Genomic DNA, 18,795 nt, shown 5'->3' with positions numbered 1-18,795 from the left:
TTACAATTTAAAATAAAAAGGAAGCAATATCAGCTAGTTTTCACTAAGACAGAGTTTTAATACACTTAAAAAGCGTAAGTGAGGAAATATAGCTATACTCCGCTGACTTAACTTAGTGCCCTTGACTACTAGCCGTTGAGAGCAAACTTTGGTGTGATAACAGGCTCTGTGGCGTCCTCCACACAGTGGCAGACATGCAAAAAAATCGTACGGTGTAATGTGCATAAACAAAACGTAAAAAGCTCGACTCGTACGACGGCCGGTCACGTCACCTCCCGCCCGCCAGTCCGCACCACGCTTTCGCTTGCGACGCATGTGACACTGCTATAATATTATAAACAATCGTTCTACCGCCAGTAAATATATTTTATCATTTTGAACTTATAATTAATTATCCACTTCTTCTTTCTGCTTTCCTGTGCTTGTGCTTCTTACCAAAATACAAACTATTAACTGTTGGTGGAGTGTTTAATTTGGGATATATTCTGGAACACGCCGGGACAACCCCGTATCTCCCCTCACGGACCACCACACTGGTGACCCCGACAACAAGAAGATAAGTAGCATAAAACAGTAAGAAGACGATTTACATTAGTCATGGCCAATCAAGATGGCGGATCGAAGTCAAACAATGGATCATCGAAGACTTTTACACCATCCGACACGACCGACATTTATCGTATCGGAGTGCGACCACCACCATTTTGGGCCGAAGAACCAGCCGTTTGGTTCTCACAGCTAGAAGGCAATTTTGTGCTGTCCGGTATTAAGGATGACGATACAAAATTTTATTATGTCACTTCAACACTAGAACATAGATATGCCGCAGAAGTGAAAGATATCATCGTTTCACCTCCAAAAACCGGGAAATACGAACGATTGAAAAGCGAACTGATCAAGCGTCTATCTACATCACGAGAAAAGGAAGTAAAGCAGCTACTTATGCATGAGGAGCTTGGGGACCGACGACCGTCGCAATTTCTCCGACATTTGCAGCAACTCGCAGGACCAACGGTTCCAGAAGAATTTATAAAAACCATCTGGACCAGCCGCTTGCCCACTACACTTCAACCGATCATTGTATCTCAGAAACGACTGGATTTACTGACTTTAGCAGACCTAGCCGACAGTGTGCACGAAATAATACCATGCTCGCCTCAAATAGCCACAACATCAGCACTAAAGGCTACAGAACCGTCGCTCGCGTCGATGGCCAAACAGATCGACGAACTTTCAAGGCAAGTGAAGGCACTTACGACTCATAAACACCGCTCCAGATCTAGGACTAGAAGAGACAGTCCAGATAGAAAAACGAAACGGTCACAGTCTAGCTATAAAAAGTTTCCGACATGTTGGTACCACTATAAATTCGGCAATCAAGCGAAATGGTGCACAAAACCTTGTGATTTTCGGCCGGAAAACTACCAAGGCAGTCGGTAATGGCGACGTCCGATAGCCAACATGTACCTGGTCGCCTATTTGTTTCTGATCGGAAAACGAAGATGCAGTTTTTAGTTGATACTGGCAGCGATCTTTGCGTCTTCCCCCGCACCGCTCTACGCGAACGGCGATCACCCACCAGCTACAAACTCTACGCAGCAAACGGAACTGCCATAGCCACCTACGGTTTCGCTCACCTAGAGTTGAACTTGGGCCTCCGTCGTGCCTACCAATGGCGTTTCATCGTGGCAGACGTCACAAAAGCCATCATTGGAGTCGACTTTCTATCATTCTACGGCCTCATCGTCGATTGCCGTAATCATCGCCTAATCGACAGCACTACGACATTGACGACACCAGCAGCTGCAGTTTTATCGTCGAACACTATTTCTTCTGTGAAGACATTGATCGGCGAAACAGCTTACCATCAATTACTGCGTCAATTTCCTGAGATAACGCGCCCTGCTGGGACCGACCGTGTCATCCATCACGGCACAGTCCACCATATACGGACTACGCCGGGACCTCCAATTTCATGTGCTCCACGCCGCTTAGCTCCGGATAAACTGCTTATCGCCAAAGAACAATTCGCAGCTATGCTGAAAAATGGAACTGCTAGACCATCAGAGAGTCCATGGTCATCACCTCTCCACTTAGCACCGAAGAAAAACAGCGGATGGCGTCCATGCGGTGATTACAGGATGTTGAATGCAAGAACGATTCCTGATCGCTACCCCATACGCAACATTCACGATTTCACCCACAATATTTCCGGATGCCAGGTATTCTCTACTATAGACCTGGTAAAAGCCTACAACCAGATTCCAGTAAACAGCGAGGATATAGCAAAAACCGCAATAACAACCCCGTTTGGTCTATACGAGTTTCCGTATATGACTTTCGGACTCAGAAACGCAGGCCAAACGTTCCAACGCTTTGTGGACGAGATGACAAGAGGTTTGGACTTCACTTACGCTTTTTTGGATGATTTTTTGATATTTTCCCGGGATGAATCTTCCCACAGGAATCACCTACGTCAAATATTTGAAAGGCTCAAACAATATGGCATGGTAATAAATACATCGAAATGCGTATTTGGAGCGTCAGAAGTTACTTTCCTAGGCTACAAGGTTTCATCTGCCGGAATCAAGCCCTTGGAAACAAAAGTAGATGCAATCAGAGCATTCCCAGTACCAAAAACTGCTAAAGAACTACGCCGCTTTCTGGGAATGCTAAATTTCTACCGGAAGTTCATACCTGACGCAGCTAAAATTCAAGCGCCACTTCACATGTTACTAACCGACAAAATAAAAGGTTCTCACCCTGTAAACATCGCTGGTGACGCATTATACGCATTTGAAGAATGTAAAAACAGCCTATGCCGCGCTACATTGCTGGCACACCCTGACGCAGATGCGAAAATGGCAATCGTCACAGATGCTTCAGATACCGCAATTGGTGCTGCTCTTCAGCAATGTAAGAATAATACTTGGGAACCTCTAGCGTTTTTTTCACGGAAACTCAGTCCATCACAAGTAAAATACTCTCCTTACGACAGGGAGCTACTTGCGATCTATGAGGGAATCCAACATTTCAGACACATGCTAGAAGCTCGACATTTTACCGTATACACGGATCACAAGCCCATATGCTACGCATTCGCTACCAGGAAAGATAAGTGCTCACCTCGACAGTTCCGCCACCTCGACTATATTTCGCAGTTTACGACAGATATACGTCACATATCTGGGAAAGAAAATGTCGTGGCAGATACTTTATCGAGAATTGAAGAAGTAGCACAACCCATCGACCTGATACAGTAAGCGAAATCACAAGATAGCGATCCAGAGCTAAAACGTTTACTAAAAGAGGAATCAACGTCACTGACCTTTCGTAAGCTAACTATACCTGGAACAAAAACACAGCTGGTTTGCGATGACAGCCAACAACTTCCACGGCCATTCGTCACAGCACCGTTTCGACGTCAAGTATTCAATAACTTGCATTCACTGAGCCACCCTGGCGCTGCAGCAACTGCAAAGTTAGTCGCCCAGCGCTACGTATGGCCCAGTATGAGAAAAGATTGCCGTGAATGGACGAGGTCATGTCATTCCTGTCAACATTCCAAGATTACCCGACATGTAACCGTAACTCCTGGAACATTTCAATTACCACGGGCCAGATTTACCACTATACATATAGACCTAATAGGTCCAATGCCAATATCGAACGGCTATAAGTATTGCCTAACCATCGTTGATCGATTTACAAGATGGCCAGAAGCCATACCGATCATGGACATAACGGCCGAAACCGTAGCTAAAGCCCTGATATCTGAATGGATAGCACGCTTTGGTTGCCCTACCGCCGTTATCACTGACAGAGGACGGCAATTCGAATCGGTCCTATTTAACAATTTGGCTGAAATGGTCGGGTTCGAGCACAAACGAACGACGGCTTATCATCCTGCATGCAACGGCATGGTTGAAAGATTTCACAGGCAGTTGAAGGCTGCTATAGTATGTCACTCAACATTAAATTGGACAGAATCACTACCACTTGTCTTACTCGGAATCCGAAACACCTATAAAGAAGACATTCAAGCGTGTCCGTATGAGTTAGTATACGGACAAACGCTTCGATTACCAGGGGAATTGTTTCGTTCATCCAAAAACAAAACGGAAGATCTTACCGATTTTATGACTAGACTCCGATCGATAGTAAAGGATATACAACCGCAACCCGCATCTAGGCACTGCAAGAAAACAACATTTGTTTTTAAGGATCTCGCTACAACAACCCATGTTTATCTAAGAGAAGACGCCTTGAAGGGGGCCCTCCAACCAGCTTACACCGGACCTCACGAAATACTGGAAAGAAATGATAAGGTATTCAAGCTGTTAATAAAAGGGAAACCAGTTTCCGTAACAATAGAAAGAATAAAACCTGCATATATACTCACAGATAACACAGATCTTGGAAGAAACACGTCATTTCCACCTTGTTCACGGATGAAAAAGAATCACGACGAAAAGGCTGCTGAAAAGGAGATACCTGAAAAGAAGACACCAGACAATGAAGGACCTGTTAAGAAAACACGTTCTGGAAGAACAGTACGATTACCCATGTATTATCGCCCGTAGGACGGTCTCTGGAGGGGAGTGGTGTGGCGTCCTCCACACAGTGGCAGACATGCAAAAAAATCGTACGGTGTAATGTGCATAAACAAAACGTAAAAAGCTCGACTCGTACGACGGCCGGTCACGTCACCTCCCGCCCGCCAGTCCGCACCACGCTTTCGCTTGCGACGCATGTGACACTGCTATAATATTATAAACAATCGTTCTACCGCCAGTAAATATATTTTATCATTTTGAACTTATAATTAATTATCCACTTCTTCTTTCTGCTTTCCTGTGCTTGTGCTTCTTACCAAAATACAAACTATTAACTGTTGGTGGAGTGTTTAATTTGGGATATATTCTGGAACACGCCGGGACAACCCCGTATCTCCCCTCACGGACCACCACAGGCTCATTTACTCTTTATCCGAGTGTTTTATAAATATATGTACAGATCTGTCTCTATGCATATATAATGATATCAAATACTCCAGACAATGAAGACTAACTGCGTTGTCTGCACGAACGCAAACAACCTTAAAGCCCTTAACATTTAGATTGATATTTTAAACAATATTATTTTATAATGTAATCTTGATTTATTTCTTTTCATTGAATAACAGATGAGTGAACTTGTCTACGAAAAATATGGTTAAAACTAAAGAGGTTTTTCTTTACACATTTGCATATGAGTCTCTAGTTTCCATTGTGTAAGGAATCTTAGTTTGGCGTGACTATATGTAATTTGTCTTTATTTTCTATCTATATTATTGATTTATTTTATACTCATGTATTTTTTTGCATTCTCATTATAAAAGTTTGATAACTTATTGTACAGCTGTACTACATCAAATAATATTTCTGTAGTCTGGCCGGAAATTAATGATTTCGAAGCTATGCTTACTTCTTAGTTTTGTATTTGTTTTTTGTTTTAAATGTAAATTGGGATATATTTTGAACGGTTAGCGTGGTATGGACATGTAATGCGTAGAGAGAAGATGCACGTGACTAGGAGATGTATGGAAACGGTAGTGCAAGGTAGAGGGGGAAGAGGTCGACCGAAGAAGACATGGATGGAGTGTGTGAATGACGATATTAGAGAGGGAGAGAGGAGTGAGTGTTAAATGACGGCTGATAGAACAGAATGGAAGAGAAAAATTAGCTGTGACGACCACACCTAATGGAATGAGGTGGAGAAAAAGAAGATTTTAAGCGTTTTTTAATATGTAATTAAAACGAAACTATAGTGTTTCATTTTATGCTTCGTTAAAATTAATATTATTTTGTTGCAGAAATGAAGTGCTAGAAATAGATTTAATTTAACAGTTTTCTGCCACGCACAGTAAATCTCTGGAATTCGTTGCCATCAGCGGTCTTCCCCAACAACTACGACATTGGGTTATTCAATAAAAGAGCATATTCTTACCTGAAGGGTAGGCAACGCACTGGCGTCGCTGGTGACCGTGGGCGGCGGTGAATCACTTGCCATCAGGTGACCCGTCTCGCTCGTTTGCCTCTATATGCTAGCTCTATATGCTGCTATAAAAAAAAATGATTTATACTGTAATCAACAACTTCGATCAATAATACTATTATTATTGATCGAAGGTAATCAATGAGCTCTTTGCAAAAAAAAATATTTGTAGCTTCTTTTCACAATGCTTCAAATGCCGAATATGATTTTACCAAAGAGTATATTTCGCTTTCTATTGTTTGTGCTTTATTTACTTAACGTGTTTATTTGCACTCCATTTACCGCCCGTCAAAACCATAAACACGGTCATGCATTTAATTTATTTATCCACAGTTTTTTTCATAAATATTTACGGTCAATGGGCAATAAGAGTCATAATCGTTCGTCACGCTTTAAGCTGACGTTAAACAAATAGCGCTACAAATCCAGTGCTGCGTGCCCGCGTTCGTTCGTACGTTTCATACGATTATGGCCATTATTGCTGACAAATGTATTTTACGTCCTTAGGATGGACTGTTGTTAATGTTTCGTACAAATATTTGTTGTTGATATAAAAATATTTAAACGTTATTTTATTGGCTGAGGCGGCTTTTGAATGTTATTTGTCGTAGATTTACGGTATTGTTTTTGAATTATTGCAAAATCGTACGTTGATTTTTTTTTATTACTTAGATGGGTAGACGAGCTCACAGCCCACCTGGTGTTAAGTGGTTATTGGAGCCCATAGATATCTACGACGTAAATGCGCCACCCACCTTGAGATATAGGTTCTAAGGTCTCAAGTATACAGTAGAATCCGGATATAACGACCTTCAAGGGACCGGCGAAACTATGTCGTACTAACCGGATGACGTACAAAACGGCAGGATTATTTCTTAAGTAAATATGTTAAGAAGATATGTTTATCCAACTCATGGAGCATGTAAAATTTTGCATGTCTAACTGTATAGCGAAAAATTGCTTTCTCTTGTAGCAGAGGTACATTCACGGGTATTCCCTAGTCGTGCTGAAGCTTGAACCACTGTAACAATGCCTTATCCACCAGCTCATGAGTAGAAGTCCTTACACGTTTGTATTTTAAAACATTGGCGTTAAACAGCGGCTCGATCTTATCTTTATTCTTCTTTATTGTTGATATTGAAGAATGAGATACGCCAAACTCTTTTGCGAGGGTTGCCTTTGATTCACCGGCTTCTACTCGGTGTAATAGTGCACGTTTTTTCTTCAATTGTAAAACAATTTCGTTTCATAGAACTCATTTTGTCGAGCTTTAAGAACTTGTCATAACAAGTAACAAGCACTAACTGTGATTCACGCGCCAATAAAGGGGGCGGGGTGAAGTTGGGGCGCCGAGGTATTGGTAGGTTATGTAAACAAAACATTGTGCGTCGTTTTAACCGGACGTATCATCATAATATTCATAATTAAAGGTCGCTATAAGCAGTTGGTCGCTTAAAACGGAGTCGCACTAAACGGTTATATTTTTTCAGTACCTAACTATGAAACCTAACTTGAGTAATCATTATCGTCGTTAAAAGCGGTTAGTCGTTATAAGCGAAGTCGTTGTAAATAAATTCTACTGTAGTTACAACGGCTGCCCTACCCTTCAAACCTCTCCAGTAACCGAAGTAGGTTCGTAAGTTCCTTAAATGGAAACCCACACACCATCTGGAATCGCGGTGTCTCGTGCATCATACGTGATTCGGCTCCCGGCACTGAAAAAAAAGGCCATCTATACTTCTATACTATAATATTATAAAGAGGAAAGATTGGTTTGTTTGCTTGTATTGAAAAGACTCCGAAACTACTGAACTGATTTAAAAAATTCTTTCACTGTTTAGAAGCTACACTATTCCCGAGTGACATAAGCTATAATATTTTTTGAAAAAAATTAGGAATTTTTACTAAAACTCCAATAATGTAACCAAATGTGTAAAAAAAGTACCTAAAATATTCTTTACATAGCCTGCCCTGCGAAAACTATTGATGATAGAATAAATTAATGTACTACCGTTTAGTAGAACACATTATTACTTACAAAAAGTATCGCGACAGTTATGTCTAACTATTATAGTTATGCCCCAATAAGTATTCTGTCATGCCACTAGAAGAAGTCGTTATAACAATATATTTCGAGCTAATTTCTCTACTTAAACTTAAATTTTCATAAATAAAACGAAAAGCAAAAAAAAACAATGCAACCGTATCCATATTACTAGCAAGCCGCAGATGGAACGAATTCAATGCGCGCCCCGCCCTACAAACCCAGGGGAAAGTACACATAAAATATGAACATTTAAAATTTATCGCTTGAAAATATTACCAGTTTTGAACGAAGGAATCTTATTCCGCAAACTAATGTCGCAGTCAACTTAGTCCCGTATAAAAAGAAACGAGATTAGGAAATTTTACTTCAGCCCGTGTTGTTTCTGCAAACATCCTTTGTAAATTATGGAAATGTCCTTTTCTTTAGTCCTGTAGTAGTATTACCTGGCTTAGTCTCCTTAGTAAAAATGTGAACTAAAAGAATATTATACACAACAGTTAAATAAACGTTAAGAGGAGATTGTATGTCAAAAGAATTTGGTAATAATGACCTCCAACTAGGCTCTGGGCTGATTATTGTCTAATGTTTTAAGAAAATTGGACGTCGTCTACTACAAATAAATCTGCTTCATATTATCCCTTACAAGGACTCTTAAATGGAAAATATCCTTAGAAAGATTTATAAATTTTTGATCTAAAAGAAGCCGATATACCGTGGTTACTGATGTAGAATTTGTAAATTCTTTCGCAGTTCATGCTTCAGTACGATAAGTTCGTTCTGAAAGTCAGTATAGAAGTCTAGAGTTCTGAACCGCCTGGATTCCCCGAGGGCGCTAGCAACCGATAACTGAATTGGAATGTACTACAGACGTGATGATTAAATATAGAACACTACAGAACATTGTGCCGTGAACAATGTTTGTACAATAAATATTTATTTTTTACTAGCGACCCGCCCTCGCTTCGCTTCGGAAACTGTAATTTATTATTGATTTCTCCACTATTTAATGGATGTTATTATACATATAAACCTTCCTCTTCAATCACTCTATCTATTAAAAAAACCGCATCGAAATCCGTTGCGTAGTTTTAAAGATTTAAGCATACATAGGGACAGACAGATATAGAGACAGAGAAAGCGACTTTGTTTTATACTATTTTTTTATAAAACACACTGATGTATTTTGGAAAATTCAGCCATTACTGTGACTTCTGCAATGTCGAATGTCATGCGTATCCATTGTCCATTGATGAGACCGCATCCGACATCGGCATTGACAACTCTCTTTTATAAAAGGTAATTATTTGAAAAGTACATTGCGCTTCCTTCTTACGTCATGAAAATGAATTTAATATTAAAAGAACGTAATATTTTTATTCGCTGCGGAATCAAGAGAATCAGATTTATTTTTGGATTTACTTTTACAAGCTAGCACACTTGTTTCGCTATCTGCACATTAAAAATGAAAAAAATACTTGTGGTTCGATAAGATGAAAAAAACAGCGAACTTCAGAGTAAATGTTTTCTTAGTTTCGATCCCAAATACGATCCTAACGAGATCTAATGCAGTAAAAAGTCGTCGAACTTAGTTTTTTCATTACTTAGACACGCAGAGCTAACAAATGTTTATTGGCAAATAAAATGTTTGATGTAGGTGAATAAAAGCAGTAATAACAGCCAGCGCTATTACAAGTCTAGAAACAATACCTAGTAATCCTGTTAAAGTTTTGCAGACTCGTCAATTTTCACTTTATATTTTAGTTGATAGAGTACACTCAAGAAGACTTTTGAAGTGAAATGAGTAAGTAAATTTTAATGTACTTAATTAAAAGTAGTTTTACGTGGTCGCGGACTACAGTTTCGCGTTCGTGACCACGAAAACTGTAAACTATTCGAAGCAATGGAAAAAAAAAAATTAAAATCCCGACATCAAATTGTTACAGTAGTACCTATTAATTATGCCTCCGAATCGAAAAAAAAAACACTGTTTTAAGATGCTTACTGATTTGACTCTAAATCTATACTAATATTATAAAGAGGAAATATTTGTTTGTTTGTATTGAATAGGCTCCGAAATTACTGAACCGATTTGAAAAATTCTTTCACTGTTAGGAAGCTACACTATTCCCGAGTGACATAGGTTATAATCTTTTTTGAAAAAAATTAGGGGTCCTTACTAAAACTCCAATAATGTAACCCAAGGTTGAAAAAAAATACCAAAAATATTCTTTACATCGCGTGCCTTGCGAAAACTATTGATGATAGAATAAAATAATCTAGTACGACTTTGTAGAACACATTTTTATATACAAAAGATGTCGCGACAGCATGTGTCTAACTATTATAGTTATGCCGCAATAAGTGTTATTTTATTTTTAAAAAATAAAACAACGTCGGATATCGTTGAAATTTTTGTTAAAGACCCGAGCGGAGCCGGAGCGGGCCGCTTGTCATTTTATAAATTCGTTTCTGATATCAAAGAGAATTTACTTAGTGTTTTGCTTTATTCTACATTACATTAATCTTAAAGAATAAACTCACTGAGTTTCTCGCCGGGTCTTCTCAGTGGGTTGCGATCCGGTGGTAGGTTCAGGGAGGCACTGGTCTTGCTGGGACAGATGTAAGCAAATTATCTCAGGCTGGGACCGTGAGCTCACCCACAAGTATGGTGAAGCCAGAACAGTCTCACGAGTATATCGGCAGATAGGTAATCACGCATTTTTTTTGTTTATTAACTTCAAATTAAAATAATAATAAAAAAATGTGTGGTGTAGTGGGACACCGGATAGGAACAAAGTTCTTTATTATAAAAATATTAATTTTAAGTTCTATTCGAGGTCTAAAGAAAATAAAACTGGAGGTTTCGCAACAACCTACGGTCGTTCGGTTCGGTCGACTTATTGTGGTACACTTCATTCACGGTTGTTTGCATAAGAGTTAGTGTATTGCGTAAACCAACGCTCTGAGATCGTGGTCAATGAATGATAAAAAAATATGTTATTTTTTGTACGTTATTACAAAGTTAAGTAAGTTTTTACTGGTGGTAGGATCTCTTGTGAGTCCGCACGGGTAGGTACCACCGCCCCACCTATTTCTGCCGTGAAGCAATAATGCGTTTCGGTTTGAAGGGTGGGGCAGCCGTTGTAACTATACTGAGATCTTAGAACTTATATCTCAAGGTGTGTGGCGCATTTACGCTGTAGATGTCTATGGGCTCCAGTAACCACTTAACACCAGGTGGGCTGTGAGCTCGTCCACACATCTAAGCAATAAAAAAAAAAGTCGTACACTGTGGGCATTACTAAAACAAATATTACGCTACGGACGTTTTTTCCCGGTTAGGGTACCCCTCCGTTGGCATTGGCCCATAAGGAACTTCGTTCCAAAAATGCTTTTTATTAATTTATATAGCATTTTGTATATGCGCATATCGATTTCAACTTACAGAGAAACGTTTTTGCTTCAGCTCGGAAGGATCCAGAATAAATTTTAGCGCCAGACCAAATAAAGTCAGAATTTAAAATTTTACGTGCTCAAACTTTTCGATCCGGTTCGGTTCTAACGACGAATCGACAGTTTCGGAATTTCGCTCACCGGCAATCTGAAATCGATTTAATCACGGGAATCATGCAAAGTTTCCTTTACGAAGTTTGTTTAAACTTCAGAATTGGAACAAATTGTAGAAGCGTGGCCTGAGGCGCAGCATTAATGGTATATTCATGATGTCTTCCACAAGCTAAACTTAAAATGAAAACAAAATACCAAAAAAAAAAACGTGTGGCACTCGGGAACTGCCGCGGTAAAGCTATTGCATAGCATTTTTTATCAACTTATCCAATTATAATTAGACAATAATAATTTAGTATTAAAACAATAATAAAACAAGACCACGCTATATTAAACATTAATAAAAGCAAAACCTTAACTGTCCCTTTCACACTCATAAGCTAGACCGCGCGAGAGAGAGATGGGCAGACTTTTCATGATGCGCATGCAATGTGACGTCACGCCACGCGCTTATTCACAAACACTACAAAAGCGCAACGTGTGAATGTGTTGAACGCGAGCTACATGGTAGGCGGAGTGAGGGGTGTTAGGTTTTTTTCGTTACGGAATTTCATGACTCGGTCGGCGCGCTCGAGGCCCGCGATGAAACCTATGCAATAGCTTAAAAAACCCGATACGTTTCGAATTAAGACTTCGAAATGTCAAGGCGATACATAAAAGTGTATTAAATTATGCTCAGTTGTAAAAATAAAATTGTAATCGGAGTAAAAATTGTTTCGCGTGAACAGCATTCCATTTATCGCAAAAGAAACAGAAAAAAACAAAAAGAGATCCTGCCTCAATTTATTCTTCATTCAACTGAAGATTAAAAGAGGTAAAAAAGGAGAACGTTTGTTTTTTAAACAGTAGCGATGCTATCTGAAGCTTAATTACTACATATAAGCATTACGTATTGGCATTCTTCGTTCTGATAGCACTTTTTTTTTTTAGAACAATCACTCCTCGTTAACTGATCCCGTGATAAGTTCGTAAAGAACTTGTGTTACAGGTACCAGATAACGGAAATAAGTGTAAGATTTTCATTATACACATACATATATTTAATATACATCCATAACCCTGGAAAATACATTTATATTTATCATACAAATATCTTCCCTTGGCGGGATTCGAACCCGCGGCCCCCTTGTGTAGTGACCATGTCACTTACCACTACACCGGACGGCCGTTTAGCAATTATAATATTATTAAAGCCGACACAAACGTCAGAGCAAGGCAACTGGATCGCCAAACTGCAACGATTTATTAGATAAACTTTAGAAGCGTAATCGTTAACGTCGATCGTCAAGATAACTTTACCCATCAATTCTCTTGTATGACAATTTGACGATTTGATTCGTTTGAAGTTAAGAAGACTTTGATTCCATAATGTCCTATAATTTAACTTGAAAGCGGAACCATTGTTTGAACTTTGATTATAATGTAATTATTGAAGTTGTGTAAAATGTTTATTTGTCAAATATGTTGTTACCTGTTATCAAGACGTCGTGGCCTAAAGGATAAGACGTTCGGTGTATTCGTGTTGAGCGATGCACCGGTGTTCGAATCTCAGGCGGGTACCAATTTTTCTAATGAAATACGTTCTCAACAAATCGCACGCTTAGTATTAAAGTGACTGAATTCAAAAAATCACTTTTTTGGCAAATCGCTTAAAACAATTTGCAATTAGAGCTCGGGCTGTTTATCTAGCTATAAATGTTGCAATATGATAATTGTACAGTTTAACTTTTGCGTTTATCAAAGTATATGAGATTAGGATTTAAACGTAGTTTAAATTTTTATTATATATTATTTATTTTGTATATTACTGGCTGTTAAAATTGTAAATGTAGTTTTAGGTCTTTTTAATATTAAATGAAAGGTTATTCGTTAAAAAGTATAACAGCTTCGTTTGTTTTAAGTCATTTTAATTTTAAACACACATACAAAGCGACTGGCTTTTCTAGGTATAAGTCAAACTATTACTAAAAATAATAACATTTTTTCTCAGTTTGGTCTCTTTTAATGGAAACTAAAATCAACAATAAAGACAAATTTGTATTAAAACTCCGAAAATTATTAACGTTGTTGCACTTATGTTACTAGAACTTAAAAAATACACTTTCATTGTAAAACTAATTAATAGAATCTGGTTATGTTTATTTACTAACATAATTAATAGTTTCACAGAACTTTTTAATTTGATACCAATAATTATCTAATTAACTAGCAAACTATAAGTAATTAAATTCTAAGACATAATTTAATCAGTCTCACATTAAACTTGATTGGGCTGCTTTGGTTTGAATCAGTTCCAACAGCTTTTTCAACACAAAGGTTTCACAAACCTTTTCTAATCCTTTTTTCTTATAAATTAAATTTATATAATTTAAAATTATAAAAAATTAAATCAGTTTCTTGGCAGCTAACATTACAGAATGGAATCATAAAAATCAGAATAAAAATTAGGTATCAAATTCTTAGTAATTAACTCGCGTAAATCTTGTTTTTTATTCTCGCTCAACTCTTGTTTGCCTGTGTAAGCCTTAACTAGTGTTAATTGGTTTAAAGGCAACATTTTAGTTCGCCTGTTCCGGACATATACTTCAGAAAAATTCTGCTGTTTGTATGATTCTTTAATAAAAAAAGAAAACGGGGTATCCTTTGTTACCTTAATCATTTTTATGTCATTCCATACAACAGTTTTCCCATCTTTGGTTCTACTAAAATTATACCCCCAACATTCTTGTAGATTTTTAAAATCATAAAAGTTATTAAAAGAACACTCATTAACTATAAACCTGCAACCTTTTTTTCGTGCATTTTTAATGATCGATACATATTGATGGGGAGAATATATTGGTCCCGATTTCAAATTCTTTTTGATTTCCTTCTCTATAAGGCTGTGTACATTGTCGGCCTCATTTTGTGTATGGCCCTTTATTAGGTATTTATGTGTAATAGATTTTATATTCAAATGTGTCACTGCGTAAAGATATACCGTAACGATAAACTTATTCTTGTTCTGCCCTCCACAATTATCCGAATACAGTATAAGATCAAGGCCTTCATCATTAGTAGCTGTAGCTCTGCTTTCACTACAAAGATATTCAAAATAATTTAATAAACATGACCCTATCTCATTGGCACCTCTTTTTGCGTCTGTTTCGGACCAAAAATAACAATGCACACTGTTATATGAATCCTGAATTTTTCCTTCTACTTTTTTGTTTAAAGAAGTAACAGTAAAATTATAGCTATTGAGTTTACTTTTATAGTAGAATGCTGAAGTATCCCCTTTAGGTGTTTGAAGAACTGCTTGAAGATCAAATAAAATTACTTTATTATTATTGTCGATTTTACGTCGATCGTTATATTTTGCTTGTCGACTGAGGGTTTTTTCTTCCAAATGGCAATTATATAGTTCTTGTATCAGAAGCTTCTCCTCAACGGATGAATTTTGATATTGCAGGCATAGGTCGCATTGGTCTTTACGTGGTCGGAAGAATGATATATTAAATTGGGTGGTAAATATTTTATAAAATGTGCAATATTTTCCAGCAGACTTATTTTTTTGTTTTTGTACCTCTTCAAAATCTCTAAAAAGATCGACTATCGTTTTACTACCATCTATGTATTCACGGGTCGATGATTGGCGTGTATAATGGGAATCTGTTCTTGGAATCGAGTTAATAAATTCTTTGATGTCAGAAATTAATACCTCATCTGATTTACGGTTACAAGTCATTCCTCTAAAATCAGTCTTCAAAACTCCATGTTCGTCAGTTTTACTTCTAACCGTACGAACCACACGATCAGATATATCCAAAGTATTAAGAAAAAAAACTTTACAAACCCGGATTGGATTACCGTTAACAGTAAAATGGAAAGCTTTGTTACAATTTCTTGGGACCAAAGCATTGGTATATTTATATTTGGGTTCAATATTAGTTAAACATGACAAAATAAAAGATCGCTGATTATGAATATCCCCAATTCCCCAATATGTATCAAAAATATTTTGCCTTTGAACAGTATTAATCTTGGTAAAACATCGCAATCTGCATGTATCATTACATGGTGGTTTGAGTTGACGAGCTTTAGTTATTGTATTTTTGCTATTAATATATGATTGACCTGAATTTCTCAAAATCTTAGATTTCGTTTGTTTCCAATTTTCCGGTTGTCTAGTGCGTTTTCTACCTTTAGTAAAAACTGCAACAGCTGCTTTATTTGCTGCCGAAATTGAATCATGCATTATAGTATCTTGCATTATGTCACTTGTTCTTTTATCAAGTTGTATTGATGGTCCTGATTTAGTATTTTCCTTGTTATGAGCATTATGTTCTTCCGCAGACTCATCGCTAGAGCTATTAGATGATGAAGAACTTGATCTTGAGGTAGAAGAAGAACTACTACTAGAACTCGAACGATAAATAGATGTAAATAAAACATTACCCCGTTTCTCGTTTTGTATTTGAAAAGAAGGATCACCATCGCTTAAATCTGCATCGCTTTCATCAGGATTAACAGGTGAAACGCGATAATCTATAGGTGTCTTTTTACGGCCTTTAGTAGCTTCAAAATATTCTGATACATCCATATATTGTTGATTTTCAGGTTTATTTTTAACATCACATAATATCTGTAAGTAATTAGGAAAGGTTACTAAATTATTATTACACACACATACACTTTAGATTCATATAAATAAAGATAACGTAATTTCCTATTATTTACATACAACGCTAAAAATATATAATATTACATCAATAAATAGAAAGTAAAAGTAAAGTAAAGAACGTACCTGAACTTCAATACTCTGACTTTTAATAGTATCACCAGGTTTTAACAGCTCATTAGATGAAGTATCTGCCTGTAAATGATAAATAATTATATTTTAGGTGATTAATATAGGTAAACATAGGCGAAATAAAGTGCCTTCAATTCAATAATTACTTACCTGGTTGTCAAGATTTTGATGAGGACCTTTATTATCTTCAGTCTGAATTAAATCAAGAATTTTTCTTGATCGCGATGACATCCTAAAAGAAAACTCTGATAAGTGCAAAAGCAAAGAATAAATGTTTAGTAATTATTAGTTATAATAAGACTCAATCCTGAACACAGCTACATCGCAAATTCCGTGAATAAAAATATGCATTATTATTAATAAAGTACAGACCCTTATCTATATGTAACTCTAGACAAGTTATCAATATTTGTAATAAATAGATCTAACACTAAATTGTACGCCAATACAAATATTTTTGACTTAATTTTTACTTACGAACTGACTTAATCACGAATGTGATCAAGAAACATTATCGTTTTTTAGTTTTAAATGGACTTAAAACTGATTAACCTGTATAACTACAAAACAATTTTACTATTAAAAAGTCTCATTGCTTAGAAAGTCAAAATATTACAAAAAATATGCATAAAACTTACCTTAAATAATACTATGAAACTGACCTAAACACTAACAAGACACTTTTAAAATAACCGCCGAAATGTTTCAATCGTAACGGTTGATCGAACACTAAATATGTCTGTGTTATTTCAAAAGACGTGATCAAGGACACGAGTGTGAAAGAGACCGAAAGTTTATAAAAGTAAGATAGAACTACTTTTATATTAGTTTCTTAGCGTCACGTTCTAGATGGCGTTGTAAAAGTCTTGCAAGTATATCTAACTCATTTTAGACTTCTTAGGAATTAGGTCCCTTTAATACTAAGCGTGCGAAATGTTCGCGATTGACTTCCACGGTGAAGAATTAACATCGTGTGATAAAAATCAAGCCCGGCAAATTATAATATGCGTAATTACTGGTGGTAAGACCTTTTATGAGTCTGCTCGAGTATGTACCACCACCCTGCCTATTTCTGCCGTGAAGCAGTAATGCGTTTCAGTTTGAAGGGTGGGGCAGCCGTTGTAACTATACTTGAGACATTAGAACTTATATCTCAAGGTGGGTGGCGCATTTACGTTGTAGATGTCTATGGGCTCCAGAAACCACTTAGCACCAGGTGGGCTGTGAGCTCGTCCACCCATCTAAGCAATAAAAAAAAAAAACAAAAAAAAACTTAGGTATATAAACAAGCTCACATCTACTCTACTCTAGGTAAAGGAATTAACTAAGGACATCACAACGTAATCTCTTGTTGGAGTCTCAGTATTATAGTTTAACGGTTATCCTACCCTTCGAATTCTAGCACATGGCTGCTTCATAGGAAGGATTGCGGGTCCTACCCGTGCAAGCTTACAAAAAGACATCCGACCACTAAACAGTACAGGCAGCCTTTTCACATCCACAAAAAAGTACAATTGTTTGCTGATACATCGTTTTAAGTTTCAAAGTCAATACATTACATTCAGTTAAAACCGTTTGGTAAAATACAATATACAGGTTCATCACGAGAGCCAACTTAATCTGGAATGTAGGTGTGATGACTTTACCAAAGCATTTTCGGGTCAACCAATTTAAAGTAAGCGATTATGGGAACACAGAAGACGGTCGATTGAGTTAAAAAAAATGTGAGCCGTCACGGGACGCCTGGCAGATGTGAAATATCGACATTATTTTGTAAAAGTAATATGCAGAAAAGAACAGATTGTGATAGGAACTAAATATGTCATAATGATAAAATAAAATATTACGAAAAAATTATTTGCTTTCAAATAAAACGCAGGTTATGTGTACTGTAGTAAGCAACACTGTATACACTACGGAGTATACACTATAGGTATCCGAGCTCAGTGTAGCGAGAGAGATGGCTTAACGCCGGATCGAGTGGGAGAGAATCGCACAGTCGATTGCGCATGGCGACGCGTCGCCACGGCATCCGTCGCCACGCCAGAAATCGGTTTTACGTGCGGCTATAGATGTTTCACATCAAAAAGAAAAACACGAATTCGAATCAAAACAATCTAAATGTCCCCAGAAAAAGGCAACCGAACCTCAGAAATACACTCGTACATCTCACAGAAATTTCATCGTAAGCTTCATTGTGATTCCGGCTTCGTGCGCGATACGAGATCGATAAACGAAACGACCCTTGCCTCTTGAAAAAGTGAGATTCACTGCTTTGCTATTCAACCCGCGGATTTTTGTCATTGAAAAAGAATGCCAGCCGTACTTATGCATTGTGATAAAAAGGGATAAA

The 18,795-nt window shown here is 37.4% G+C and overlaps 2 protein-coding genes across 2 annotated transcripts; one reads left to right on the top strand and one right to left on the bottom strand.

The window, feature by feature from the left end:
* The first annotated feature begins 597 nt into the window (after nt 1-597).
* Nucleotides 598-1,440, top strand: LOC119628924 (uncharacterized). The gene has a single exon (XM_038013036.1). It carries the CDS (start codon nt 598-600, stop codon nt 1,438-1,440), a length of 843 nt encoding a protein of 280 aa, XP_037868964.1.
* Nucleotides 1,441-13,540: 12,100 nt separating this feature from the next.
* On the bottom strand, nt 13,541-17,355 carry LOC119628357 (uncharacterized). Its single transcript, XM_038013023.2, has 4 exons — nt 17,081-17,355; nt 16,593-16,674; nt 16,437-16,505; nt 13,541-16,274 (listed from the first exon to the last, which is right to left on the bottom strand). Exons 2-4 carry the CDS (start codon nt 16,671-16,673, stop codon nt 14,061-14,063), a joined length of 2,364 nt encoding a protein of 787 aa, XP_037868951.1. The 5' UTR covers nt 16,674; nt 17,081-17,355; the 3' UTR covers nt 13,541-14,060.
* Between the last annotated feature and the right edge of the window lie 1,440 nt (nt 17,356-18,795).

Source organism: Bombyx mori, chromosome 9 (genome assembly GCF_030269925.1).
Source record: "Bombyx mori chromosome 9, ASM3026992v2".
Lineage (NCBI taxonomy): Eukaryota > Metazoa > Arthropoda > Insecta > Lepidoptera > Bombycidae > Bombyx > Bombyx mori.
This window is presented reverse-complemented; position numbering and strand designations above follow the sequence as displayed.

Bases quoted from the DNA above. Each gene is read 5' to 3' on its own strand.
- LOC119628357 (XM_038013023.2), bottom strand. From the start codon at position 16,673: ATGTCATCGCGATCAAGAAAAATTCTTGATTTAATTCAGACTGAAGAT. The intron at 16,506-16,592 runs GTAAGTAATTAT...TATCATTTACAG, and splicing joins ATCAAAATCTTGACAACCAG to GCAGATACTTCATCTAATGA. The intron at 16,275-16,436 runs GTACGTTCTTTA...AATTACTTACAG, and splicing joins GTCAGAGTATTGAAGTTCAG to ATATTATGTGATGTTAAAAA.
- LOC119628924 (XM_038013036.1), top strand. From the start codon at position 598: ATGGCCAATCAAGATGGCGGATCGAAGTCAAACAATGGATCATCGAAG.